The sequence below is a fragment of the Procambarus clarkii genome, chromosome 8 (genome assembly GCF_040958095.1).
Source record: "Procambarus clarkii isolate CNS0578487 chromosome 8, FALCON_Pclarkii_2.0, whole genome shotgun sequence".
Classification (NCBI taxonomy): domain Eukaryota; kingdom Metazoa; phylum Arthropoda; class Malacostraca; order Decapoda; family Cambaridae; genus Procambarus; species Procambarus clarkii.
Window position 1 is genome coordinate 18,875,580 of NC_091157.1, and position 21,973 is coordinate 18,897,552.

Genomic DNA, 21,973 nt, shown 5'->3' on the forward strand with positions numbered 1-21,973 from the left:
CCCAGTGGAACTGTGTTTTGGCTGGCCTGTGTCAGGGGTAGACTCAGCTTGATCGAAGGATTCGTCAAGAGACCACGAGAGCACCGAGGACTCAGCACCGAAAGGATCCAGAGTCTTCAGAAGAAGACTACAGTGTAAATAAGTGTTAATACCCCTCCCCCTGTGTAACTTTTATATATTATTTATTGGTGAAGGTATTAATTATAATCTTAAGTTTTTGCCTTTCTTTCCCTTCCCCTTTTATTTTACTTGCGTCACGGATCTCATCCCTTGAAAGCCACTACTGGCTTGGGGCCGGATACCCTTCCTCTAATAACATCAGAGTACGAACCCAGTTGCGACCCGAGAGGGCCGTAACACTGAACTCTGAAAAATTTTGATTTTTCTCCATAAGAACTCCTAACAAACTTCTATGAAGATATTCTCGCAAATAGTCTTTGAAAAATTTCGGCCTTTAACTCTGAAAAATTATCAGGAAACCCGAAGCCTCACACAGCTCATCAAAAATATATAAAGAAACCCCACAGCGTATCGTCCTCTTTTCTAAAAAAACAAAAAGAGGACGATTCGCTGTACTCCCTGCTACTGATGGATGGCGCTGTGATGGGGTTTTACCCTAGTTTTACAAAGAATGTATTTTGTACTATGATTGGACATAGTTACATTGCGACTGGAGGTAGTTTTACTGTGATTAAAGGTAGTTTTATTGTGATAAGAAGTCTATTATGATTTGTTTATAGATTAATTCATCAGAAAAAGTTTTACTGTGGTTAGAGGTGGTTTTACTGAGGTCAAGAGGTAGTTTTACAGTGTTTGGAGGTTCTTGCACTCTTCATTTAGCTAACTTGGCTGTCACTGAAGTCTGTTTTGATAAGTTTCAATTGTTTTCTGTAGGAAATTTAAGCTTTGTGTAAGTTTAGATCATTTTACTCTATGAGCTATATTTCCATCATTAGTGCCGTAAACATCATGTTAATACAATGATTGTAGTCACAGCTGTCAACATCATAATACAATGACTAGTCGTAGCCACCTTCACTATCATCACCTTCATGCTCATTGCCATATTCATCATTTATTGCTTCATTTCCTCGGAAATCCTTCAACACCTCTTCACTTCAACATCAATAAAAAAAAGGCATCATCCAGGATAGCCTAGGTGCGGCAGGTAAATTAGAGTAATCAACCCTGAGAAACGCAACGTATGCAGGGACTGAAAACAGAGTATTTCGCCATTTACTGTCTTCTTCTGCCCCCCCTCCCTCCTTCAATTTAGGCTCGCTAATTAGGTAATTATCCAGCTGGCAATTAGGCCTCACACACACACCTCCACGTCGTTTATATCAAACGTTTCCCAGAAATTTTGCTATGAGAATGCCGGTGATGGGACTTGTTATGCAAAATATAATTCAAGATGCATTAATAATAATTGACAGAATGATAACACTGTCTCATTATCATGGGTGATTTCCACTATGAATAAATAGATTGGGTCGGAAAGAACACTTGTGGTGAGACTAATAAATGGAGAGGAAGGCTTTTGCTGCTATTGATTGAATTGTTTTCTAAACCAATGTGTCAAAGAGGAAACAGTTGGCACACAAGGGGAAAGAATAGGTGCGTGGGTCAAGATAAGGCAGTGTAATTATCACGAGAAAGTGTTAAGCCTGTATAACTATAAAACACTTGGAAGGAATATATTGAAGAGATAACACAATATCCATCTACTTGAGAGACTATGTCACACTCCGACTCTAAACAAAAATAAAAAAAGAGTAATGTCGTGGCTCTACCGACCAGTCAATGTATATTGACTATGTTGAACTGGGTAAAGGACATTCTATCCTTCAAATGTAAGAAAAAACAAAAATAGATTAGCAGAAGAGATCAGAATTGAGAGTCAACCGGTATATTTCAGGGAGATCGACTGAGACCTGCACCATTCCTGATAAATATCAAAGATTAACTGAGAAATCAGGATGAAACATGTCAATATTGTTCAAAAGGTGTCATGATCTGATGGAACAAATTATAACAGAAGAGTTGCGAAATACTTCAGAGGGACCTGATATAATTCTTAAAGGTGGTGAAAAGTGGCTGCTTGAATCAAATCCAAGCAACTGGGAGGTGATGAGATTGGGAAAGAAAATGAGAAGGATTTAATGACATTAAGACGATGAGGGGGAGATACCTGCCTGAGGAAGACAAGGGGAACAAATCGAGGAATTAGAGACTTGTTCAATCCACCAAGAACATCAGTCCTCTAACCAGAGGGCAAACAAATTTAGAGTATAAAATTATCAGCACTCGCAAAGCTGTCGAACATTCGTGGAGGTTTCAAGCACATGGAGAAGGTTCCTGAAATATTGTCCAGAATCATTGTCGGGATTCAGGACTACGTGTGAGTTATGCTACCTAGCCAATGTCGCCTCAGCCTACAAGCCTTACCATAAAACACAGGCCAGAATTAAAGGAATTTCAGACTGCTCACTAAACAATTAAGAACTGAACAGTTGGGAGAGGCTAAAGAGATAAACCTCGCTACACTGGAAAAAGAGCCTTGACAAAAGCGAGATTATCACAACAAACGCCGACAAAATATAGAGGCAACGATGAGAAAACGAAAGCGATCAACAACACCGAAGTAATTGACGGATACAAAAAAGAGAGAGATTATACATAACCGAAGCACTACATATCAAATACTCATCCAACTATCAACACCCAGCTTACACTTGAGTGCGTCCTACCATCAACATGACCAAGACAAGTGTGTCAGGTCACACCAACTGCCTCAGCCGACCAGAGCAAGCTTACACACCTTCCTCGACTGCATAACCAGCATGGAATATATTTACACCTTTTTCTGTTAGAAAATTGCAACAAAACGTGTCCTTTAGCGAGACGCGTCATGATATTAAATGAATGAAATGGACTTTTCAATAGTTAATGTTTCAACTTTTCTCCTAAGCGAAGGAGAAATAGAGAATAATCCTGCAAGTATCAGTGATCTAAACCTCTCGGGGGCGTTTCAGGTCTTCCACGAGACCAGTGTGGATAATAGGTCCCTCTCTGGAGTGCTCCGAGTGCTTATGGCGTCCTAGAAGTGTTAAGGGGGTACACAGAAGTTCTCCCGAGTGCCCAGGGATCCCATAAAAACCCAAAGTCTCTCCGGGATTCTCCGAGTGCTTACGGCTTCTCACGGTGTCGCAATTCTGATTCACGTTAATGCAGGCTAATCAGTCACACTAGTCATTAGTGTGACTGATGACATACCTGACATTACGTCAGGTGTGGTCTCGCTGCTTACTGACGCCATGGGCTGCATGGATTCGCCGGGAACAGCTCAGGAGCCCTGAATGTGGGTTTTGGGCGCTTGAAGATCTTTAATGAAACAAGATCCGGCCAAAATCTTCTTGGTCGGATTCTGGTCCTCAGCTACTGGTCTTTCTACTACTCTTGCAAAACAATTGAGCATTACATTAGTTTCCTGTTTAAAATGTGTATCTTATTTTTCCAGTTTTTGATTTGGGCATGAGAGGTTCACTCGAGTTCATTAGCAGGGGAAAACGAAGTTGGCTTTAAGAGTCAAAATACTTAGGACTTGATTAAATCAGCTTGCTTGAGGCTAGACCCAAGGAAAGAGTCTTTGATTTCAGGTATTTAGCGTTTCAAGCAATAACGAGGTGGGGGTACCAGTAGGAATGATGGTGACAATGGTGATAGTGGTGGTACTTTTGGATGTAGTAGTGGTGGTGGAGCAGGGTGTTGTGGTGGTGGTGATTGAATTGGCCGTAGTTCAGGTAGAGGTGTTGCAGATGGTGGGAAAGGGGGGTGGATCAGGTGATGATGTTAGCAGTATTTTACACAGGTGGAGGTATGGATAGTGATAGGTAATGGTGGTATAGAGAGGGAAAGTGAGGGTCGAGCTAATGATGGAGATTCTCAAATTATATTTGCAGAACTAGTAGTTGGCGTTCAGGCAGTGATAGAGGTGGTAGTGGTGGTTGAGGTGGTGGTGATGGTTGAGGTGGTGGTGGTGATGGTGGTGGTGGTGCAGGCTGGAGACTGCTCTGCTCCAGTGTCAGTTGAACTCTGTTTTGCTGTTAGTAGATCTCTGTACCAGCGTCAGTAGAGCTCTGGTCCAGTCTCAATAAAGCTCTCTCTCTAAAAAGTTTCTCTATATGCTCATCCCTTGACTTTCTTCTCATATAAGTTGAGATATAATATTTACAACATCAAAGCTGATATCTGCATCCTTCGGTGTTACCTTACTGACCTGGTGCCTCCACCAAGTAGCATCAGTCCCTCCAGGTACCTTATTGTTGTCCCAGGTAACTTACTGAAGTATTACATACCTTACTGAGGTCCTAGGCACCTTTCTGAAGTTCTAGGTACCTTCCTGAGGTCCCAAGTAAATTACTAAGGTCGCAGGTATCTTACTCGTTCAAGCGGCGGCCGACTACCAATTAGATGCATTCGTCAATGTTAAAGCAGTGTATTGTGTGTTGAAAACTGACGCTTTTCTTGTAGATTTTTATTGATATACATTAGCATTTTGTGTATAGATAGACCTACGTTAGGTTAGGTGTTTATATGTTCCGTCGGCAATGATTGGCGTTTATAGTACTTTGTGATGGATTGAAGACGTAACTCACACCACACCACTGTGTGTGGTGGTGTGGTCCTCACTGTGTGTGGTGGTGTGGCCCTCGTTGTGTGTGGAGGTGGGGCCCTCACTGTGTGTGGTGGTGTGGCCCTCACTGTGTGTGTGGTGTGGCCCTCACTGTGTGTGTGGTGTGGCCCTCACTGTGTGTGGTGGTGTGGCCCTCACTGTGTGTGGTGGTGTGGTCCTCACTGTGTGTGGTGGTGTGGCATCTCCTGCTGCTGATGATTTATCCGGAAATTTCCAAACCTAGCGATCCATCTGACCTTTGCGACTTATGTGGCTCACAATCCGAGGAATCGTCAATATACCACAGAGCTTTACATTTCACTGAACCACCACCCACATTTCGACGACGTGCATTTTTGTCTTCAGATGAATTTACTGCGATTTAAAAGGATTTCTGCTATTGGATGGATCAAAGATTCGGATCAAATCTTACACTCAGACTTGTCGTTTGAAAACAAATCTAAATAGATCCTATATCCTTTCGAAAGAACCAACCACTTGGATTGGTTGGTACAGCGACGGCCTCGTTTTTTTTTTTTTGCAGGTGTGAGTTCAATTCCCGATTGTCCAAGAGATTAGGGACCTATCCCTCCCTGTCCTAGTTCAGCTGCTTGTCCTCGTATACCTTTCAGGTGTTGTATAGTTGGACAGGCTTAGAGCTTTCTCCTGAGTACTAACTTATAAGCTTAGCGTATAGCTCCTTAGCTCTAAGCTTAGAGCTTTTTCCTTTCACTTAACCTACCAGAGATGGCCGGAAATGAAATCAACTGTCTCTCAACAATTAAAATACACTAACTTATTCGTTGTGTATATATATATATATATATATATATATATATATATATATATATATATATATATATATATATATATATATATATATATATATATATATATGTCGTACCTCGTAGCCAGAACGCACTTCTCAGCCTACTATGAAAGGCCGAATTTGCCTAATAAGCCAAGTTTTCATGAATTAATTGTTTTTCGACTACCTAACCTACCTAACCTAACCTAACCTAACTTTTTCGGCTACCTAACCTAACCTAACCTATAAAGATAGGTTAGGTTAGGTTAGGTAGGGTTGGTTAGGTTCGGTCATATATCTACGTTAATTTTAACTCCAATAAAAAAGTACATAATAATGTATGTATACATAATGAAAATGGGTAGCTTTATCATTTCATAAGAAAAAATTAGAGAAAATATAATAATTCAGGAAAACTTGGCTTATTAGGCAAATTGGGCCTTGCATAGTAGGCTGAGAAGTGCGTTCTGGCTACTAGGTACGATATATATATATATATATATATATATATATATATATATATATATATATATATATATATATATATATATATATATACATATACATATATATATATATATATATATATATATATATATATATATAAATATATATATATATATGTTACAACAGTTTTGGATGAAGTGAAAACAAACTTTCAACACAAGACAGAACACGAAACAATGGGTATAATATTTTGTAAGTTAAAGGGAAGAATGGAAGTAACTGCAAAGGGCCTATTGGCCCATATTTCTTGATGCTTCTATATTGGTGCGGAGTCTGGAAGTGGGTAGAATATAGTTGTGCATTAATTGGCTGTTGAGTGCTGGTGTCGACTTCTTAATGTGTAGTGCCTCACAGATATCTAGCCGCCTGCTATCGCTGTATTTATCGATGATTTCCGTGTTTTTAGTTAAGACTTCTCTGGTGATGATCTGGTTATGGGAAAAGATTATATGTTCCCTAATGGAGCCCTGTTGCTTATGCATCGTTAATCGCCTGGAAAAAAGATGATGTTGTTGTCATGCCTATATACTGAATTCTTTGAGGCTTACAGTCCCCAAGTGGGCATTTGAAGGCATAGACGACATTGGTCTCTTTTAAAGCGTTCTGCTTTTTGTCTGGAGAGTTTCTCATGAGAAACTCTCCAGAGTTTATATATATAAACTAAATATTTAAATATAAATATAAATATAAATATATATATATATATATATATATATATATATATATATATATATATTATATATATGAGTTGAGGACGGAGGAGGGGGACGGACACGTGGTGAGCAAGGTCCTACACTTGAACCAATTTCAACGAGGATCACGATGCCTGAGCCAGCCAAGACTTGACCTGTGTAGGTATGAATACCTGCTGAAGGCCCCGGGGGTGACAAGAAGAACCGTATCTCCTTCATTCCAACACTATGAACGTTGAAAGGTGCGTTGTCTGAGCTTTGTGTATGGCGAGGCAGGTACAGTGTATGGGTGAGGGTGAGGGGAGGGTCGCCGCCGTCTCAGTGCCGCCACCCACCAGCCCCCACGGCGGGGCTCGGGGGGAAGGGGGGAGTGATGGGGGAGGCTCTCGAGCTGCCTACAGTGATGTTAGTGGAAAGTTAGTGCGTTCATAAGCAAATCGGTGAGTGTAGTGTTAAAAACAAAGTGCACTAGTGATTTCCCCGAGTGTTTGATAGTGTGTAACAAGTGTGACGGCAGCCTCCCTCGTGTGCCCACCCTCCACCACCCCCCTGCCCGCCATCTTCCCCCACCCCGCTACCTGCGCCCGACCCAGCCAGCCGCCCATCAACACACAGCCTACCCACACACGGTGCCCAGGCCATGCCCAACCCCCCCAGGAGGGTAATGCTTGCCGTGTTACTCTCCATCTGGGAAGGAGAGGGTGCACTCAGCGGGCAGCCAGGCGTCATCACATCTAGGCATGGCACATGTCGCACCTGACACACAGCCTCTTTCCAGCCAAGAAGATGGCCACCCAAGAGGGAACTGTCAAGTGTGTGACAGACGGTATCGTCTCAATTCAAATGGAACTGTCCGCTATCATTCTCTCAATTCAGGTGGTTGTCTAGGGTCTAGGCGCCTGCCCCGGGGCAATGACGATGGACAACCTGCTGCAGGAGCGAGGAACAATACCTCCCTCAACTTCATTTCAGCAGATAATCTGCTTGAAGCAATCAAAGCGACGTCCACCAGGACCTTGCCCCACATCCCCAAGGCTGCCCGTCATCAAGCAGCAGCCAAACTCACCAGTCTGCTGACAAAGGTCAACAATGCTCCTAGAACCATTGGAGCATGGCACAATCTCCTTCTATTTGGGAATGCATGCCTAGCATTACCGCCCAGGAGAGACAAGTCATTAGCAACCTCTGTAATCAGGGCTCTTAATGAATTCCCCAGAGCAGACAACCTGGTCCGCCTCCCCCCTCGTGCCAAAAACACCAGCCGCAGGACGACCAACAATAACTCATCTGAGAACCACAAAATGAGAGCACAGATCACCAGGAAAATAGAAGAGGGCAATACCACAGGTGCCATCAGAATCATGACCAGCGATGACACTATTGCCCCCAGGAACGCCACGACAGCAGAGGCTCTTCAAGACAAACACCCACCCAGAGCCCCCGACAGCAGCAGGGATCCCCAGGAAAACAATGCTGGCATAGAACCCTTGACTGTTCGAGAATCTGAGGTGTACAAAGCAGCCATGTCTTTCCCAACAGGTTCAGCAGGGGGCTTTACAGGCCTAAGACCCCAGCACATCAAACAAATGCTGAACCCGGTGCTTGGAGATGCTGCAAAGGATCTTCTAGTGGAACTTACCAGATTCTCCAACATGTGTTTGGCTGGCGGCATCCCTGAGGACATCAGGCCTGTCTTTTATGGAGCAGCACTCTGTGCTCTAAAGAAGAAGGATAGGGGTATCAGGCCCATTGCCGTTGGCAACACCCTCCGACGCCTTGTAGCTAAGGCTGCAGTGAGATCTATCAGCCAGGAAGCAGCCACCTTGCTGAAACCTCATCAGCTCGGGTTTGGGATTCCCCTAGGTTGTGAAGCTGCAGCACATACAGCGCGGGCTTACATTGTTGATCTCCCGGACCAGAAGGCACTAGTAAAGCTTGACTTCAAAAATGCCTTCAATCAAGTCAGACGAGACGCTGTCCTCAGGGCTGTACACAACCATTTCCGTCCCCTTTACCCATTCATCCGATCGTGCTACAGTGGGGACTCTAAGCTTCTTTTTGGGGAGCATGAAATAAACTCCTGTGAAGGTGTCCAACAAGGTGACCCCTTAGCCCCCCTCCTTTTCTGCCTAGCTATCAAAGAGGTCACTGATAGTCTGACAAGCGAGCTAAACATCTGGTACCTGGATGATGGCACTCTAGCTGGAACTCCGGAAACCATTTTGGGGGATATAAGGAAAATCCAGGAGCAGGGAGCAGCCTTAGGCCTCATTCTCAATGCATCCAAATGTGAAATAATCTCCCGCAACCCAGACATCACTGGGCAAATACAAAATGCTCTTCCAGACATTCTCGTTGTCGAACCACCGGACTGCACTCTCCTGGGTGCCCCCATTGGCCCACGAGCAATCGAGGAGGTCCTGGCTGCAAAAATCACTGACCTAAAGAGAATGCAGGACAGGATTGACAAGATTGATGCCCATGATGCTCTCTTTCTCCTTACAAGATGCCTGTCTCTCCCTAAGTTGACCTACTTTCTGAGATGTTCTCCATCCTACAGCAGCCCTAAGTTAAATGTGTATGACACCCTTCTGAGGTCCATGCTGGTGAAAGTCCTGAACCTGCCATTGGACGACTATCAGTGGGAGCAAGCAACCCTTCCTGTAAGACTCGGCGGCCTTGGTGTCCGCACAGCCTCCCAAATTGCTCTACCAGCCTTCCTTTCCTCCTCTCATGCATCGCACGACCTCGTCAGAGATATTTTACCTGCAACCCTGAGAGATTCAGCAGGAATACACGATCCTGCTTTCACTGAATGTTCAAATCAGTGGAATGTTCTTGCAGCCCCAGCAACCATTATAGAGCCAACAAAACAACACAAACAGTCCGGCTGGGACCACCCTCTAGTGGAAAAAGTAGCTGATGCCATGCTAAGCGTCGCAACATCAGACAAGGAGAAAGCCCGCCTCAGAGCAGTGCGTGCCCCCCATGCAGGAGACTTCCTCCTGGCAGTACCCATGTCTGCAATGGGCACGCGCCTAGATCCAGAATCCCTTCGTGTAGCAGTGGCCCTCCGCCTTGGTGCCCCAATTCACACTGAATACAAGTGTATTTGCAACAGGGTGGAAGCAGACCAATACGGACTGCATGGGTTGCATTGCGGAAGCACAAAGGGCTGGCATGCAAGACACAACGAGGTCAATGACATCATCAAGAGAAGCCTCGTCTCAGCTGGGTGCCCAGCGGAGAGAGAACCTCGCATCCTAGGGGTCCAAAACCCGGATTTCCCAGCACTTCGCCCTGATGGCATCACCATATACTCATGGAAGGAGGGTAGACAGTTGGTGTGGGACTACACATGTGTATCCACCCTGGCTGACACCTATGTACACTTCGGAGCTGATCAAGCAGGTGGGGCGGCCAACCACAGGGAAACAGCAAAATCACTCAAGTACAGGCGACTGGAAGGTCAATACCTCTTTGTTCCCATAGCGTCTGAGACGCATGGCCCCTGGGGCAAGAGTGCCTTGGGATTTCTCAAGGAATTGGGGTCCAAGCTCATTGACGTCACCAGAGACCCAAGGGCTTCCAGTTTTTTATTTCAGCGTCTCAGTGTGGCGATCCAGAGGGGAAATGCTTGCTGCGTCCTCGGTTCCTGTCCAGAAGCGGAGGAGCTTCAAGAGATCCATAACCTTTAGGCATTTGACTTGTATGTTTTGTAACCTTTAAATACACAATAAAGGAAAAAAAAAAGGGAAGGGGGTGGTAGGAGAAAAGCACACAGAAACTGTATTGGAGGGGACCCACATTCCCTCCAATGCGTTATGTGTGGTTTCCTCCGAGGCTATGGGTCCCCCTTCTTCCAGCCAGAGGTGGTACTCCCTTCCCTATATATATATATATATATATATATATATATATATATATATATATATATATATATATATATATATATATATATATATATATTGAAATTTAGTTTAAATATTGAAATTCAGGAAAACTTGGCTTATTAGGCAAATCGGGCCTTGCATAGTAGGATAAGAACTGCGTTCTGGCTACTATATATATATATATATGTGTGTATATCACGAAAATAAACACGTGATTAAGAATGTGACAATGTCAGACCACGGAGGAAAAATGAAACAGGAAATTTCCTTAAGTACTTTCGTATATTAAATACATCTTCAGAAGGTCATATATATATATATATATATATATATATATATATATATATATATAGATATATATATATATATATATATATATATATATATATATATATATATATATATATATATATTGAACATGGAAATGTTCGTTTGTACATAACCACTATGCTCCGAAAGTTCTCCACCGATTGCTTTGAAATTTTCACAGTACATTCCGTTTGCATCCGAACAGGTTTTTATATACATACTATATAGATGTCACATCTTTGACGGTAATTTTTTTTTCTGAAAAACTGTTTTTCATGTGAGGGAAATCTTCGAATCCTCTTTGCCGATTGCCTTGAAATTTTGACACAACGTGGCATTCGAATAGGCGCGTCTTTTTATATATCTACTGTATACATGCCTCACCTCTGACAGGAAAAAAACATGCTTTGTTTGAAAAACAGCGTAATCTGTTATACATAAGAGCAACACACACACTGTAATCTCCAAAAGTTCTTCACCGATTGCTTTGAAATTTTGACACAACGTTGCATTCGAATAGGAGCATCTTTTTATATACCTACTATATATATGACACCCATGTGACACGAAAAACATGCGTTTTTGAAAAACAGCGCATCTGTTGCACATAATACCAACATGCACGCTTGTTGCATTTGCATTCTAAATATGTCACGAATTCATTTTCAATGTTTCCGATTGCATTGATAAATTTTATTTTCATAGATTTCAATTTATTTTATTTCTATTGAATTATTTTGTGTGACGTTGTTTTGGAATGTCTGTGTCTGTGTTTGTTTACCATAACATTGTCTGTGTTTGTTTACCATACCGTTCATTCCGTATATATAAGTATAGATGCCACACCTGTGACTGGTAAAAATATGCTTCTCCTGAAAAACAGCGCCATCTGTTGCATGTAGGAGCAACACACATGTTATTCTAAATTATGTAACAATTTCATTTCAATGTTTCTGATTTCATTGATAAATTGAGTTTTCGCTGATTTTGATTTATTTTGGTTTAATTATTTTGTGTGAATTGTGTTGTAATTGAGCCTTGTTGTTTACTATACCGTTCATTTCGTGAGTATAGTTTATTTTTATATTTTTTTCATATTTTCATTTCATTATGAACTGTGTTTCTTATATATCAGTGATGGGAACATCAGATCACTTGACCTTTCCAATTTTCTCATTGGAACATCAAACCATTTGAGAAGTCATCGGAGGAGGGATGCCACAGCAACGAGTGGCCGGGTACTTCAAGTATATATATATATATATATTTGGTGGGTCATATAGGTTCGGCTATCACCTCCTTATGTCCGGTCGAGATGGTCAAGTGGATTAAGGCGTCCTGTACATACCAGTTGCGTTGCTCCTGGCAGTATGGGTTCGAGTCACTTCTGGGGTGTGAGTTTTCAGTTGCATATAGTTCTGGGGACCATTCAGGCTTGTTCGCATATATATATATATATATATATATATATATATATATATATATATATATATATATATAAATATTATATTATATTATATATATATTAGTATATTTTGGTAGCAGTCTTTCTTGTAAACATATGTTGTTAAATATGACCGAAAAAGTAAGATTAATAATTCTAACACGAATTTTTCTCAATATTTCTTATGTTTTTTTTTACTGTTGATAATAATTGAAAAATCAATTCTCCAAAATTCTTTTTAATTTCTAATCTGATGCGACATTTGAACGCGTTTTTGAAAATGTAATAAGTTATTACAAGAGTTTAGTTTACACACACACAACTATAACCTGCGAGTTGTGTGTGCTTCTCCTGATTGCAGAAGGAGGAAAGATTCGAGCAACTACAGAAGCACCATACTGTCCCTCGAGCTCAAAGCGGCAGCTAAGAGCCTTCGTGAGAACAAGGAGATGTTCGTCTTTTTGCAGTCGTCAGGAGAGGTGACAAGTCGCCAATATACGTCCTTCATAAAAATGACGAATATCTGGCGAAAATGAACCTCATATTCTCTGACCAAACTAAATTCCAAACTGTAATGAAGGACACTACAGCCGAATTGAAAACAAAGGTTAATAGATTGATCGAAACTGTGAATGCCAAGAAATCCGGACTCCACCTGCCAAAGATTATTGGGGAATATAAACCTGGATACGCGTATGGAAATGTCAAGACACACATGCCTGGAAACCCACTTCGGCCAATCATCAGCCAGATACCCACACTCACGTACAAACTGGTGAAGCGACTCAACGGCTTGCTGACTCCTTATGTCCCTTATGCCTTCAGCCTGAAGTCTCCAAAGGAATTTGTTGACTTACTGCGGGGAACATGGGCCACAGGGATAAGAGCTTCGTTGGACGTAGAATCACTGTTTACCAACGTACCTGTGGATGAAACAATTGAGATGATAGCGGACAAAGTGTATCGTGATCCGGCCTGTACTCCTCTTGACATACCAGAAAACATTCTAAGGAAACTACTCCAAGCTTGTACTAAAAAGGCACCCTTCTTGAGCCCGGATGGGCACATGTATAAGCAAGTAGATGGGGTCGCCATGGGTTCTCCCTTAGGTGTCCTGTTTGCGAACTTCTACATGGGTACCATCGATCAAAAGGTCTTAGTCGACATGAACTTGAAACCGGCTATATACTGCAGGTATGTTGACGACATTTTTACACAGATACCTGATGTCAGACATCTGCAGGAGCTGAAGGAGGCATTTGAGCAGAAATCTGTGTTGCGTTTCACTTACGAGATGGAGAAGGATGGGAAGCTGCCCTTTCTAGATGTAACAGTTATGGAAAGGAGCATAGGTTTCCATACTGCAGTCTACACTAAGGAAACAAACATAGGAATGTGCATAAATGCCAACAGTGACTGCCCAGACAGGTACAAGAGGAGTGTTGTTAACGCTTAAGTCGACCGTGCTCTCAGCCACATCTCAGGATGGAAGCAAGTTGATGAAGAACTCTGTAGGGTGAGGCAAGTCCTAGTCAACAACCGCTTCTCCAATGGTTTCGTTGAAGAAATCATAAGAAGGAAGGTGAAACGCCATGCAACCTCTGAAGAGACAACTAACACAACACCTATACCCCCTATTTAGACTATTTTACAGGAACTTCTTTTCCACAGCTCATAAAACAGAGGAAACGGTAATGAAAGATATTGTTAATAGAAACGTTATCCCTACAGACAAAAATCAGAAGATACAACTGATGATTTACTATAACCAAAAAAACGGCCAGCCTACTCATGAGAAACTCTCCAGACACAAAGCAGAACGCTTGAAAAGAGACCAACGTCGTCTATGCCTTCAAATGCCCACTTGGGGACTGTAAGCCTCAAAGAACTCAGTATATAGGCAAGACAACAACATCGCTTTCCAGGCGATTAACGATGCATAAGCAACAGGGCTCCATTAAGGAACATATAATCTCTTCCCACAACCAGACCATCACCAGAGAAATCTTAGCAAACAACACAGAAATCATCTATAGATACAGCGATAGCAGGCAGCATGACATCTGCGAGGCACTACACATCAAGAAGTCAACACCAGCAATCAATCAGCTTGTTTGCATATGTGTTCCTCACGTGTGCCTCAAAGAATGAGGTGATTTGATAAAATGCTATGCCCAAGATTACCATCCGAGTGCCGGCGGGGAAGTGGTTCAAATAGCTTCGGCTATCACTTCCTTATGTCCGGTCGTGATGGTCAAGCGGATTAAGGCGTCCCTGTATATACCAGTTGCGTTGCTCCTGGCAGTATGGGTTCGAGTCACTTCTGGGGTGTGAGTTTTCAGTTGTATATAGTCCTGGGGACCATTCAGGCTTGTTTGCATTTGTGTTCCTCACGTGTGCCCCAAAGAATGAGGTGATTTGATAAAATGCTATGCCCAAGATTACCATCCGAGTGCCGGCGGGGAAGTGGTTCAAATAGCTTCGGCTATCACTTCCTTATGTCCGGTCGTGATGGTCAAGCGGATTAAGGCGTCCCTGTACATACCAGTTGCATTGCTCCTGGCAGTATGGGTTCGAGTCACTTCTGGGGTGTGAGTTTTCAGTTGTATATAGTCCTGGGGACCATTCAGGCTTGTTTGCATTTGTGTTCCTCACGTGTGCCCCAAAGAATGAGGTGATTTGATAAAATGCTATGCCCATGATTACCATCCGAGTGCCGGCGGGGAAGTGGTTCAAATAGCTTCGGCTATCACTTCCTTATGTCCGGTCGTGATGGTCAAGCGGATTAAGGCGTCCCTGTACATACCAGTTGCGTTGCTCCTGGCAGTATGGGTTCGAGTCACTTCTGGGGTGTGAGTTTTCAGTTGTATATAGTCCTGGGGACCGTTCAGGCTTGTTTGCATTTGTGTTCCTCACGTGTGCCCCAAAGAATGAGGTGATTTGATAAAATGCTATGCCCAAGATTACCATCCGAGTGCCGGCGGGGAAGTGGTTCAAATAGCTTCGGCTATCACTTCCTTATGTCCGGTCGTGATGGTCAAGCGGATTAAGGCGTCCCTGTACATACCAGTTGCGTTGCTCCTGGCAGTATGGGTTCGAGTCACTTCTGGGGTGTGAGTTTTCAGTTGTATATAGTCCCGGGGACCATTCAGGCTTGTTTGCATATATATATATATATATATATATATATATATATATATATATATATATATATATATATATATATATATATATATATATATTTATTCATTCATTTATTTATTTATTTGCATCATTGCATCTAACAAGTATCATTGCAAATTCCAAGTAATTCCTAAAAGATGGCGCCAATTAAGCCGAGAAGATTATGCAACAAATTTGAACTTCCAAGTATCCTTGCAATTTTCAATCATCATTGCAACTCACAAGTATGATTACCTCAATTTCCTTCGAAATAACACAACGAACTCTTCAACACAGTCACACACACATTTATCCAGGGGGAAGCCTAACGGTCTGTAGGTCACGCAGGTCAGAGGTCACCAGGGAACCTGCAGAGGTCACGAGGTCTCTTTTACTAAAATCAGTTGGGAGGCGGGACCAAGGAGCCGAAGTTCATCCTCCGCGAGGACCCACAGTGATGCTTGACGGTTATTGATCGTCGTGAAAATGTTTTCGTTACATTGGGTTCACTCCCAAGTCTGTAAAATTATCTAAGTAATGTACATCTTAATTTGGCGTTGGTGGATTACTACTTCAAATTGCGGTGTGTTATGTGAGAGAACAGATTGAAAATGAGATCGTATGTCATATTATGAATTTTCATTAATGCTCTGATTCCCATGTTCTCTGAATCTCAACATTTGTTTTTCTTAGAGACATTTATTATTGTTCTCGTAAATGTACTGTTCTTGTGCACTTCTATGTTCTATCATCTATTCCTGTGTACATCTGTTCCATCCTCTCATTCCCATTTTTTTCTCTTCTCTATTCTCCTCATTTCTTTCTATTTTCCCACACGCCTGCTCACTCTTTTCCACCCATCCCCCTCCCCTTGGTGCCCCAGGGCTGATCAATCCCGCCTATCCCCCTCCCCTTGGTGCCCCAGGGCTGATCAATCCCTTCCACCCCCCTCCCCCTCGGTGCCCCAGGGCTGATCAATCCCTTCCATCCCCCTCCCCTCGGTGCCCCACGACTGATCAATCCCTCCCATCCCCCTCCCCTCGGTGCCCCACGACTAATTAATCCCTGCCATCCCCCTCCCCCTCGGTGCCCCACGGCTGGTCAACCCCTGCCATCCCCCTCCCCCTGGGTGCCCCACGACTGATCAATCCCTGCAGGTGTTCATGTGTGTTGCTCTCTCCCTCAGGACGTCATCTGCCAACCACTTGGAGGATCCTGAGCCTCGCCGTCCTCCTGGGGGGACGGAGCCTGCTCTAGGAGGAGGACGACCACGGAGGAGGAGGAAGCGGAGACAACAACAAACAGAAAGGAAAGACGAAGCTATAGGAGAGAAGAAGGCAGGAGACAACGGTGGGAGTCTTCACACGGAGGAGACCTTCTCCTTCAGCGCCCCCGTCGCCGCCATCTTCAGGAGACAAATGACTGTCGCTCTGCCCGTGTTTATGACAACAAATGATGGACAAAACTCGACGCCCCCTAATGCCACTTTGTACGCTTGGGGTCCATGACGAAATTCATATCTGTGATGTGCAAATGTGTGTTTTGAGGGAGATGGTGGGGAGATTTGTATGGGGGGGTTGGGATAGGTGGCAGGGAGTGGGATTCTGAGCCTACGGAAGACATGTTCGAGAGTAGGAATATCGAGCTTACAAGGAACGTGTGACACTTTTCTACTGTCCTGCTCTGTCTCTCTCTCCTACTGCATCCTCTTTATTTATGTGTGCCAGCTTCTCCCTCTCTTCTCAAGGTCGTGGTTTATTCCTCTCAGGCCAAGATAAAAACGACAGGGATTAAAAACTCTCTCACTTCCCCTCCTCTCTACCTCATGAATTCATCTACCTAAAATAAACTCCTTGGAGACTAGGAGGCAAAAACTTCTCCTCCCTCTGTACCCCGTCTGAGACGCCTTGAGTCTCAGCGGAAGTATTCCTTCCCCCCCCCCCTTACCTTCCAGGTAACACTTCAAGGCGGCGTCAGGTTGTCAGAGTCAAAGTTGTTCAGAGTCAACCAATATTATTTGACTAGTTGTATATGAAAAGTGCTTTAATTGTCCCAAGTTTCAGTACTGCAGCTTAAATAGAGAGGGAGATTTTTTTGTTTTTGTTTTTTTCAACGTTTTTTACACATTTTCAAGTCCACACTTCAGAACACACGTTTCAGATATAATTATTCTGTGACACTTTTCTGACACATTAGCATATAATAAAGGACCTTGAGATATAGAATTTCCAAAACATCTTTAGTTTTCCTAATACAAATGTTCAAAGTTCCCAAATTTTTTTTGGCAAATATGGCATGTTTATTGCTATTATAAAATTAATAAATGAACTTAGAGAAAAATGAAAGCTCTCCAATGTAGAGACATGTCATCCACATATACTGTGTAAGTTTCATGTAAATTGAATAAAAAATGAATCAGTTTTGTAAACGTTTGTGTCAATGGAAAAAAAACAGAAATAAAGTCTAAGGTTCTAAAATCTGTGGCTGAGGTTGACATCAACCAATTTTCTCCAAAATTGGCATCCTTACAGATAGACTTACGTACTGTCAGGTGTGTAAGTTTGATGCAAATCGCCCGAAAAAAAAAAAAAAAAAAAAAAAATGTTTCTTTTTTCCTGAATTTTTTTTTCAATTAAACTAATTATAATATTTGTTTAATATATGTTATTGTGATAGCAAAGAGTCATAGCTATGATTTCAGTTGACACTTTTGATTGATAATCGATTTTGACCATTTTGGCATAATTTTCACAACTACTTCAATATTTTTTTTCTCCCTTTCTATTTATGCTACGATGCTGAAACTTGGACGAGATGAAACACTTTTCATATAGAACTTGTCAAAAAAGTTTGATTGAAATCGAACGAGTTTTCATTTGTTGCATTTTTTGGGCCAATTGGAATCTGAGGCCCCCTCAAGCAGCATCCCTAAATTATCTGCTTATCTCCTTCCCCTGACAGTTGATGGATGGCTCACACAAAGATGCTTGGATGCGAGTGAAAGGTTGGGTGAGTGGCAACAGTCCCGGGACAGTGGGGGGGGGGGGGGGGCTCTGTGCTATGTCACCCTTCAGAGGTATTTTACTTACATCTGTTGTGTAATGTAAACTTTTATTAGTCCTGCATTATTAAAACAAAATATATTTCATTTATTCATCTCTCATTATATTTCATTCCCTCCGCTTCTTGTTCTATATCTTTTCTCCTTCCTTCCGTTACAATATTCCTCCCCTCTCTTCCTCCTTCCGTTACAATATTCCTCCCCTCTCTTCCTCCTTCCGTTACAATATTCCTCCCCCTCTCTTCCTCCTTCCGTTAAAATATTCCTCCCCCTCTCTTCCTCCTTCCGTTACAATATTCCTCCCCCTCTCTTCCTCCTTCCGTTACAATATTCCTCCCCTCTCTTCCTCCTTCCGTTACAATATTCCTCCCCCTCTCTTCCTCTTTCCGTTAAAATATTCCTCCCCCTCTCTTCCTCCTTCCGTTACAATATTCCTCCCCCTCTCTTCCTCCTTCCGTTACAATATTCCTCCTTCCGTTAAAATATTCCTCCCCCTCTCTTCCTCCTTCCGTTACAATATTCCTCCCCCTCTCTTCCTCCTTCCGTTACAATATTCCTCCCCCTCTCTTCCTCCTTCCGTTAAAATATTCCTCCCCCTCTCTTCCTCCTTCCGTTACAATATTCCTCCCCCTCTCTTCCTCCTTCCGTTACAATATTCCTCCCCCCTCTTCCTCCTCCCCCCTCACTATTTTCACCCCTTCCCACATTTTCTGCCCCGTCCCCTTCCGGCTTTTATAATAATTTCGTCTTATTACAGTTGCATAAGTCTGTCAACCATACAATTCTTACTTCCTCATTAACGAATGTGAACGCTAAGTTTACTTGAAGACTTGGCATCCTCTGTCTTCCTGCTTCCTTACTGCTCAGTTCCACCCATATCCTGTAGGAACCCACTTTCCCCTCCCCATTTATCTGCTGTTCGTCCACACCACCATTTATATGGGGTAAATGTGCGAGCAGCCGTCAGAAGACAGAGAGAAGAGATTATATGTTTAATTCCAGCGACTTCGAGATTATACTGGATGCAAGAAATGAGAAAAACACACAACTGTAATAGTGTTTAGCTGCGTATGTGTGTATGTGTGTGTGCGTGTGTGTGTGTATTCACCTAGTTGTTCTTGCGGGGGTTGAGCTCTGCTCTTTCGGCCCGCCTCTCAACGGTCAATCAACTGTTTCTATTACTATTTTTTTCCCCACACCACACACACACACACACCCAGGAAGCAGCCCGTGACAGCTGACTAACTCCCAGGTACCTATTTACTGCTAGGTAACAGGGGCATAGGGTGAAAGAAACTCTGCCCAGCGTTTCTCGGCGGCGCCTGGGATCGAACCCGGGACTACAAGACCACGTGAACAGCGAGCTGTCCGGTCGGCCGGCCGGCTCCTGTGTGTGTGTGTGTGTGTGTGTGTGTGTGTGTGTGTGTGTGTGTGTGTGTGTGTGTGTGTTATAATACATATTTGGGTCATCATATGTTCCTATATATATTAAAGTAATGACTACAGACAACCGACTCTGTAAAGAGTAATGTGTTAAAATTTCCATACTTTAAAAGAAAAAGCAGACAAGACAGCATGGATCCTCTCTCTTTTTCCTGCTGCAAGGTGAATGAAAAACTAATCCTCACTTTCCCTTCGCTGGGAGAGATAGAAAGAGATTGTTAAGAAATCCCTTCAAACATTCCCCGTGTCTACTGAGAAAAAAGGCACGGAGACATTTGGACACGGATATTGGACATTTATCTTGGGACAATTAGAAAAAAAAAATCCTAACTACCATAAAAAAAGTTTGGAACCCATACTGAAGGTGATATAATAAAGTGCAAGATATGTTTACAAAAAATATATCTGTTTAAACGCAATACCTGAAGTTCCCGCAATGCTTCGTTTTCTGTGTCACGGTGCATACAGAACTCGGAGTAAACCGGATGGCCACTAGAATAAAGTTGGAGAAATTTTTAAAGGTACCGTTGAAATAAGGGACTTTTTTTTATAAAAAGTAAATGTAATCGCTTAAATAGTAAACTTGAGTAACAACATTTCTGACTTATCCAAGCCCTTGAGTGTGTGTATCTGTATAGCGCCAAGGGGCAGTGAGTCAGGTGGATTTTAGAGAAAACGGGGAAAGATATTTTAGAACAAATGGGGAATGGGATTTTAGAGAAAACGGGGAACGTGATTTTTTTTAGAAAACGGGGAACGAAGTGTTAAAGACCACCTACTAAAGAAAGCTTAGCCAGCTAAACTTTAAGGCAAGTTCAGTGATTGAAGTAAACTCCGTGAAATCAGTGACAATAACACGAGTAAAAACAATAATGGAAATACCAGAAAACTGAGACCAACAGTCACTGAAACAGTGACGTGAATGGTATATGCTAATAACAATAGCTTAATAGAACAACAAAAAACGGTCATTGTGAATGCAATTTCTGCACCCCCCCCCCCCCCCACACACACACTGCTTGCATGTCATCTTACCGCCTATGCTGGCGAATTCAAGCTATTATGTATAGCTATCGTTAGGGACATGGCTTCATACATCTGGTGTATACATTATACAGCATAAACACACACAAGAGTATCTTGTATAACGGGACTATTACCCAGTCCCGTGGACAAAAGCCAGTCCCAGGCAGCGCGCTAAAATATTCTAGCCTCTAGTATAATTGGGGCTGGATGTTTATATTCATAATTTCATTGGTATAATTCTAGTGTTATAATCAAGGCAGCAAGCTCAAACATACCTGCCTGTTGTATAATTGAAACTGTATTATTGCATAATTCCATAATTATTTCATGCTGTTGTGGCTTTTGTTCCCCAACTGTTAAATTTTGAAAAGAAATCTGTTACGCCTTCTATATTTATTTGTATATAATACACCTAAATAGAATATTAAAGCCTCTATAATCGACATTTTCTTCGCAACGTTTATGTGAACATTTAAAAATCAAATCAAAACTACCTTATAAAAATGTTCTTTGTGCTCTAGAGAGGATGGATAATGTTGTGAATTTTGCTTTGCAGCCAATATATATATATATATATATATATATATATATATATATATATATATATATATATATATATATATATATATATTATTAAATATGACCGAAAAAGTAAGATTAATAATTCTAACACGAATTTTCTCTATCTTTCTTACATTTCTTTTCACTGTTGATGGTAATTCAAAGATTAATTCTCCAAAATTCATTTTTATTTCTAGTCTGACGCGAAACTTGAGCGCGTTTCGTAAAACTTATTACATTTTCAAAGACTTTAGTTTACAAACACACAACTGAAACTGAATAGAGCTTACACATTTTCGAGTTTATATCTACATTTGGGTGAGGTGGATGAGGTGAAAACAAACTTTCAACAATGGGTATTCAATGGGCATTAAATTCAAACAAGACAGAAC

The 21,973-nt window shown here is 42.2% G+C and overlaps 1 protein-coding gene across 1 annotated transcript in view; it reads left to right on the forward strand.

The window, feature by feature from the left end:
* Positions 1-21,444, forward strand: part of LOC123759738 (uncharacterized) — a 423,534-nt gene extending 402,090 nt beyond the window's left edge. Inside the window, exon 7 of the mRNA XM_069317337.1 lies at positions 16,677-21,444. Within this exon, the coding sequence (XP_069173438.1) occupies positions 16,677-16,747 (71 nt within the window). The 3' untranslated portion in view covers positions 16,748-21,444. The remainder of the gene's footprint in view (positions 1-16,676) is intronic.
* The last annotated feature ends 529 nt before the right edge of the window (positions 21,445-21,973 follow it).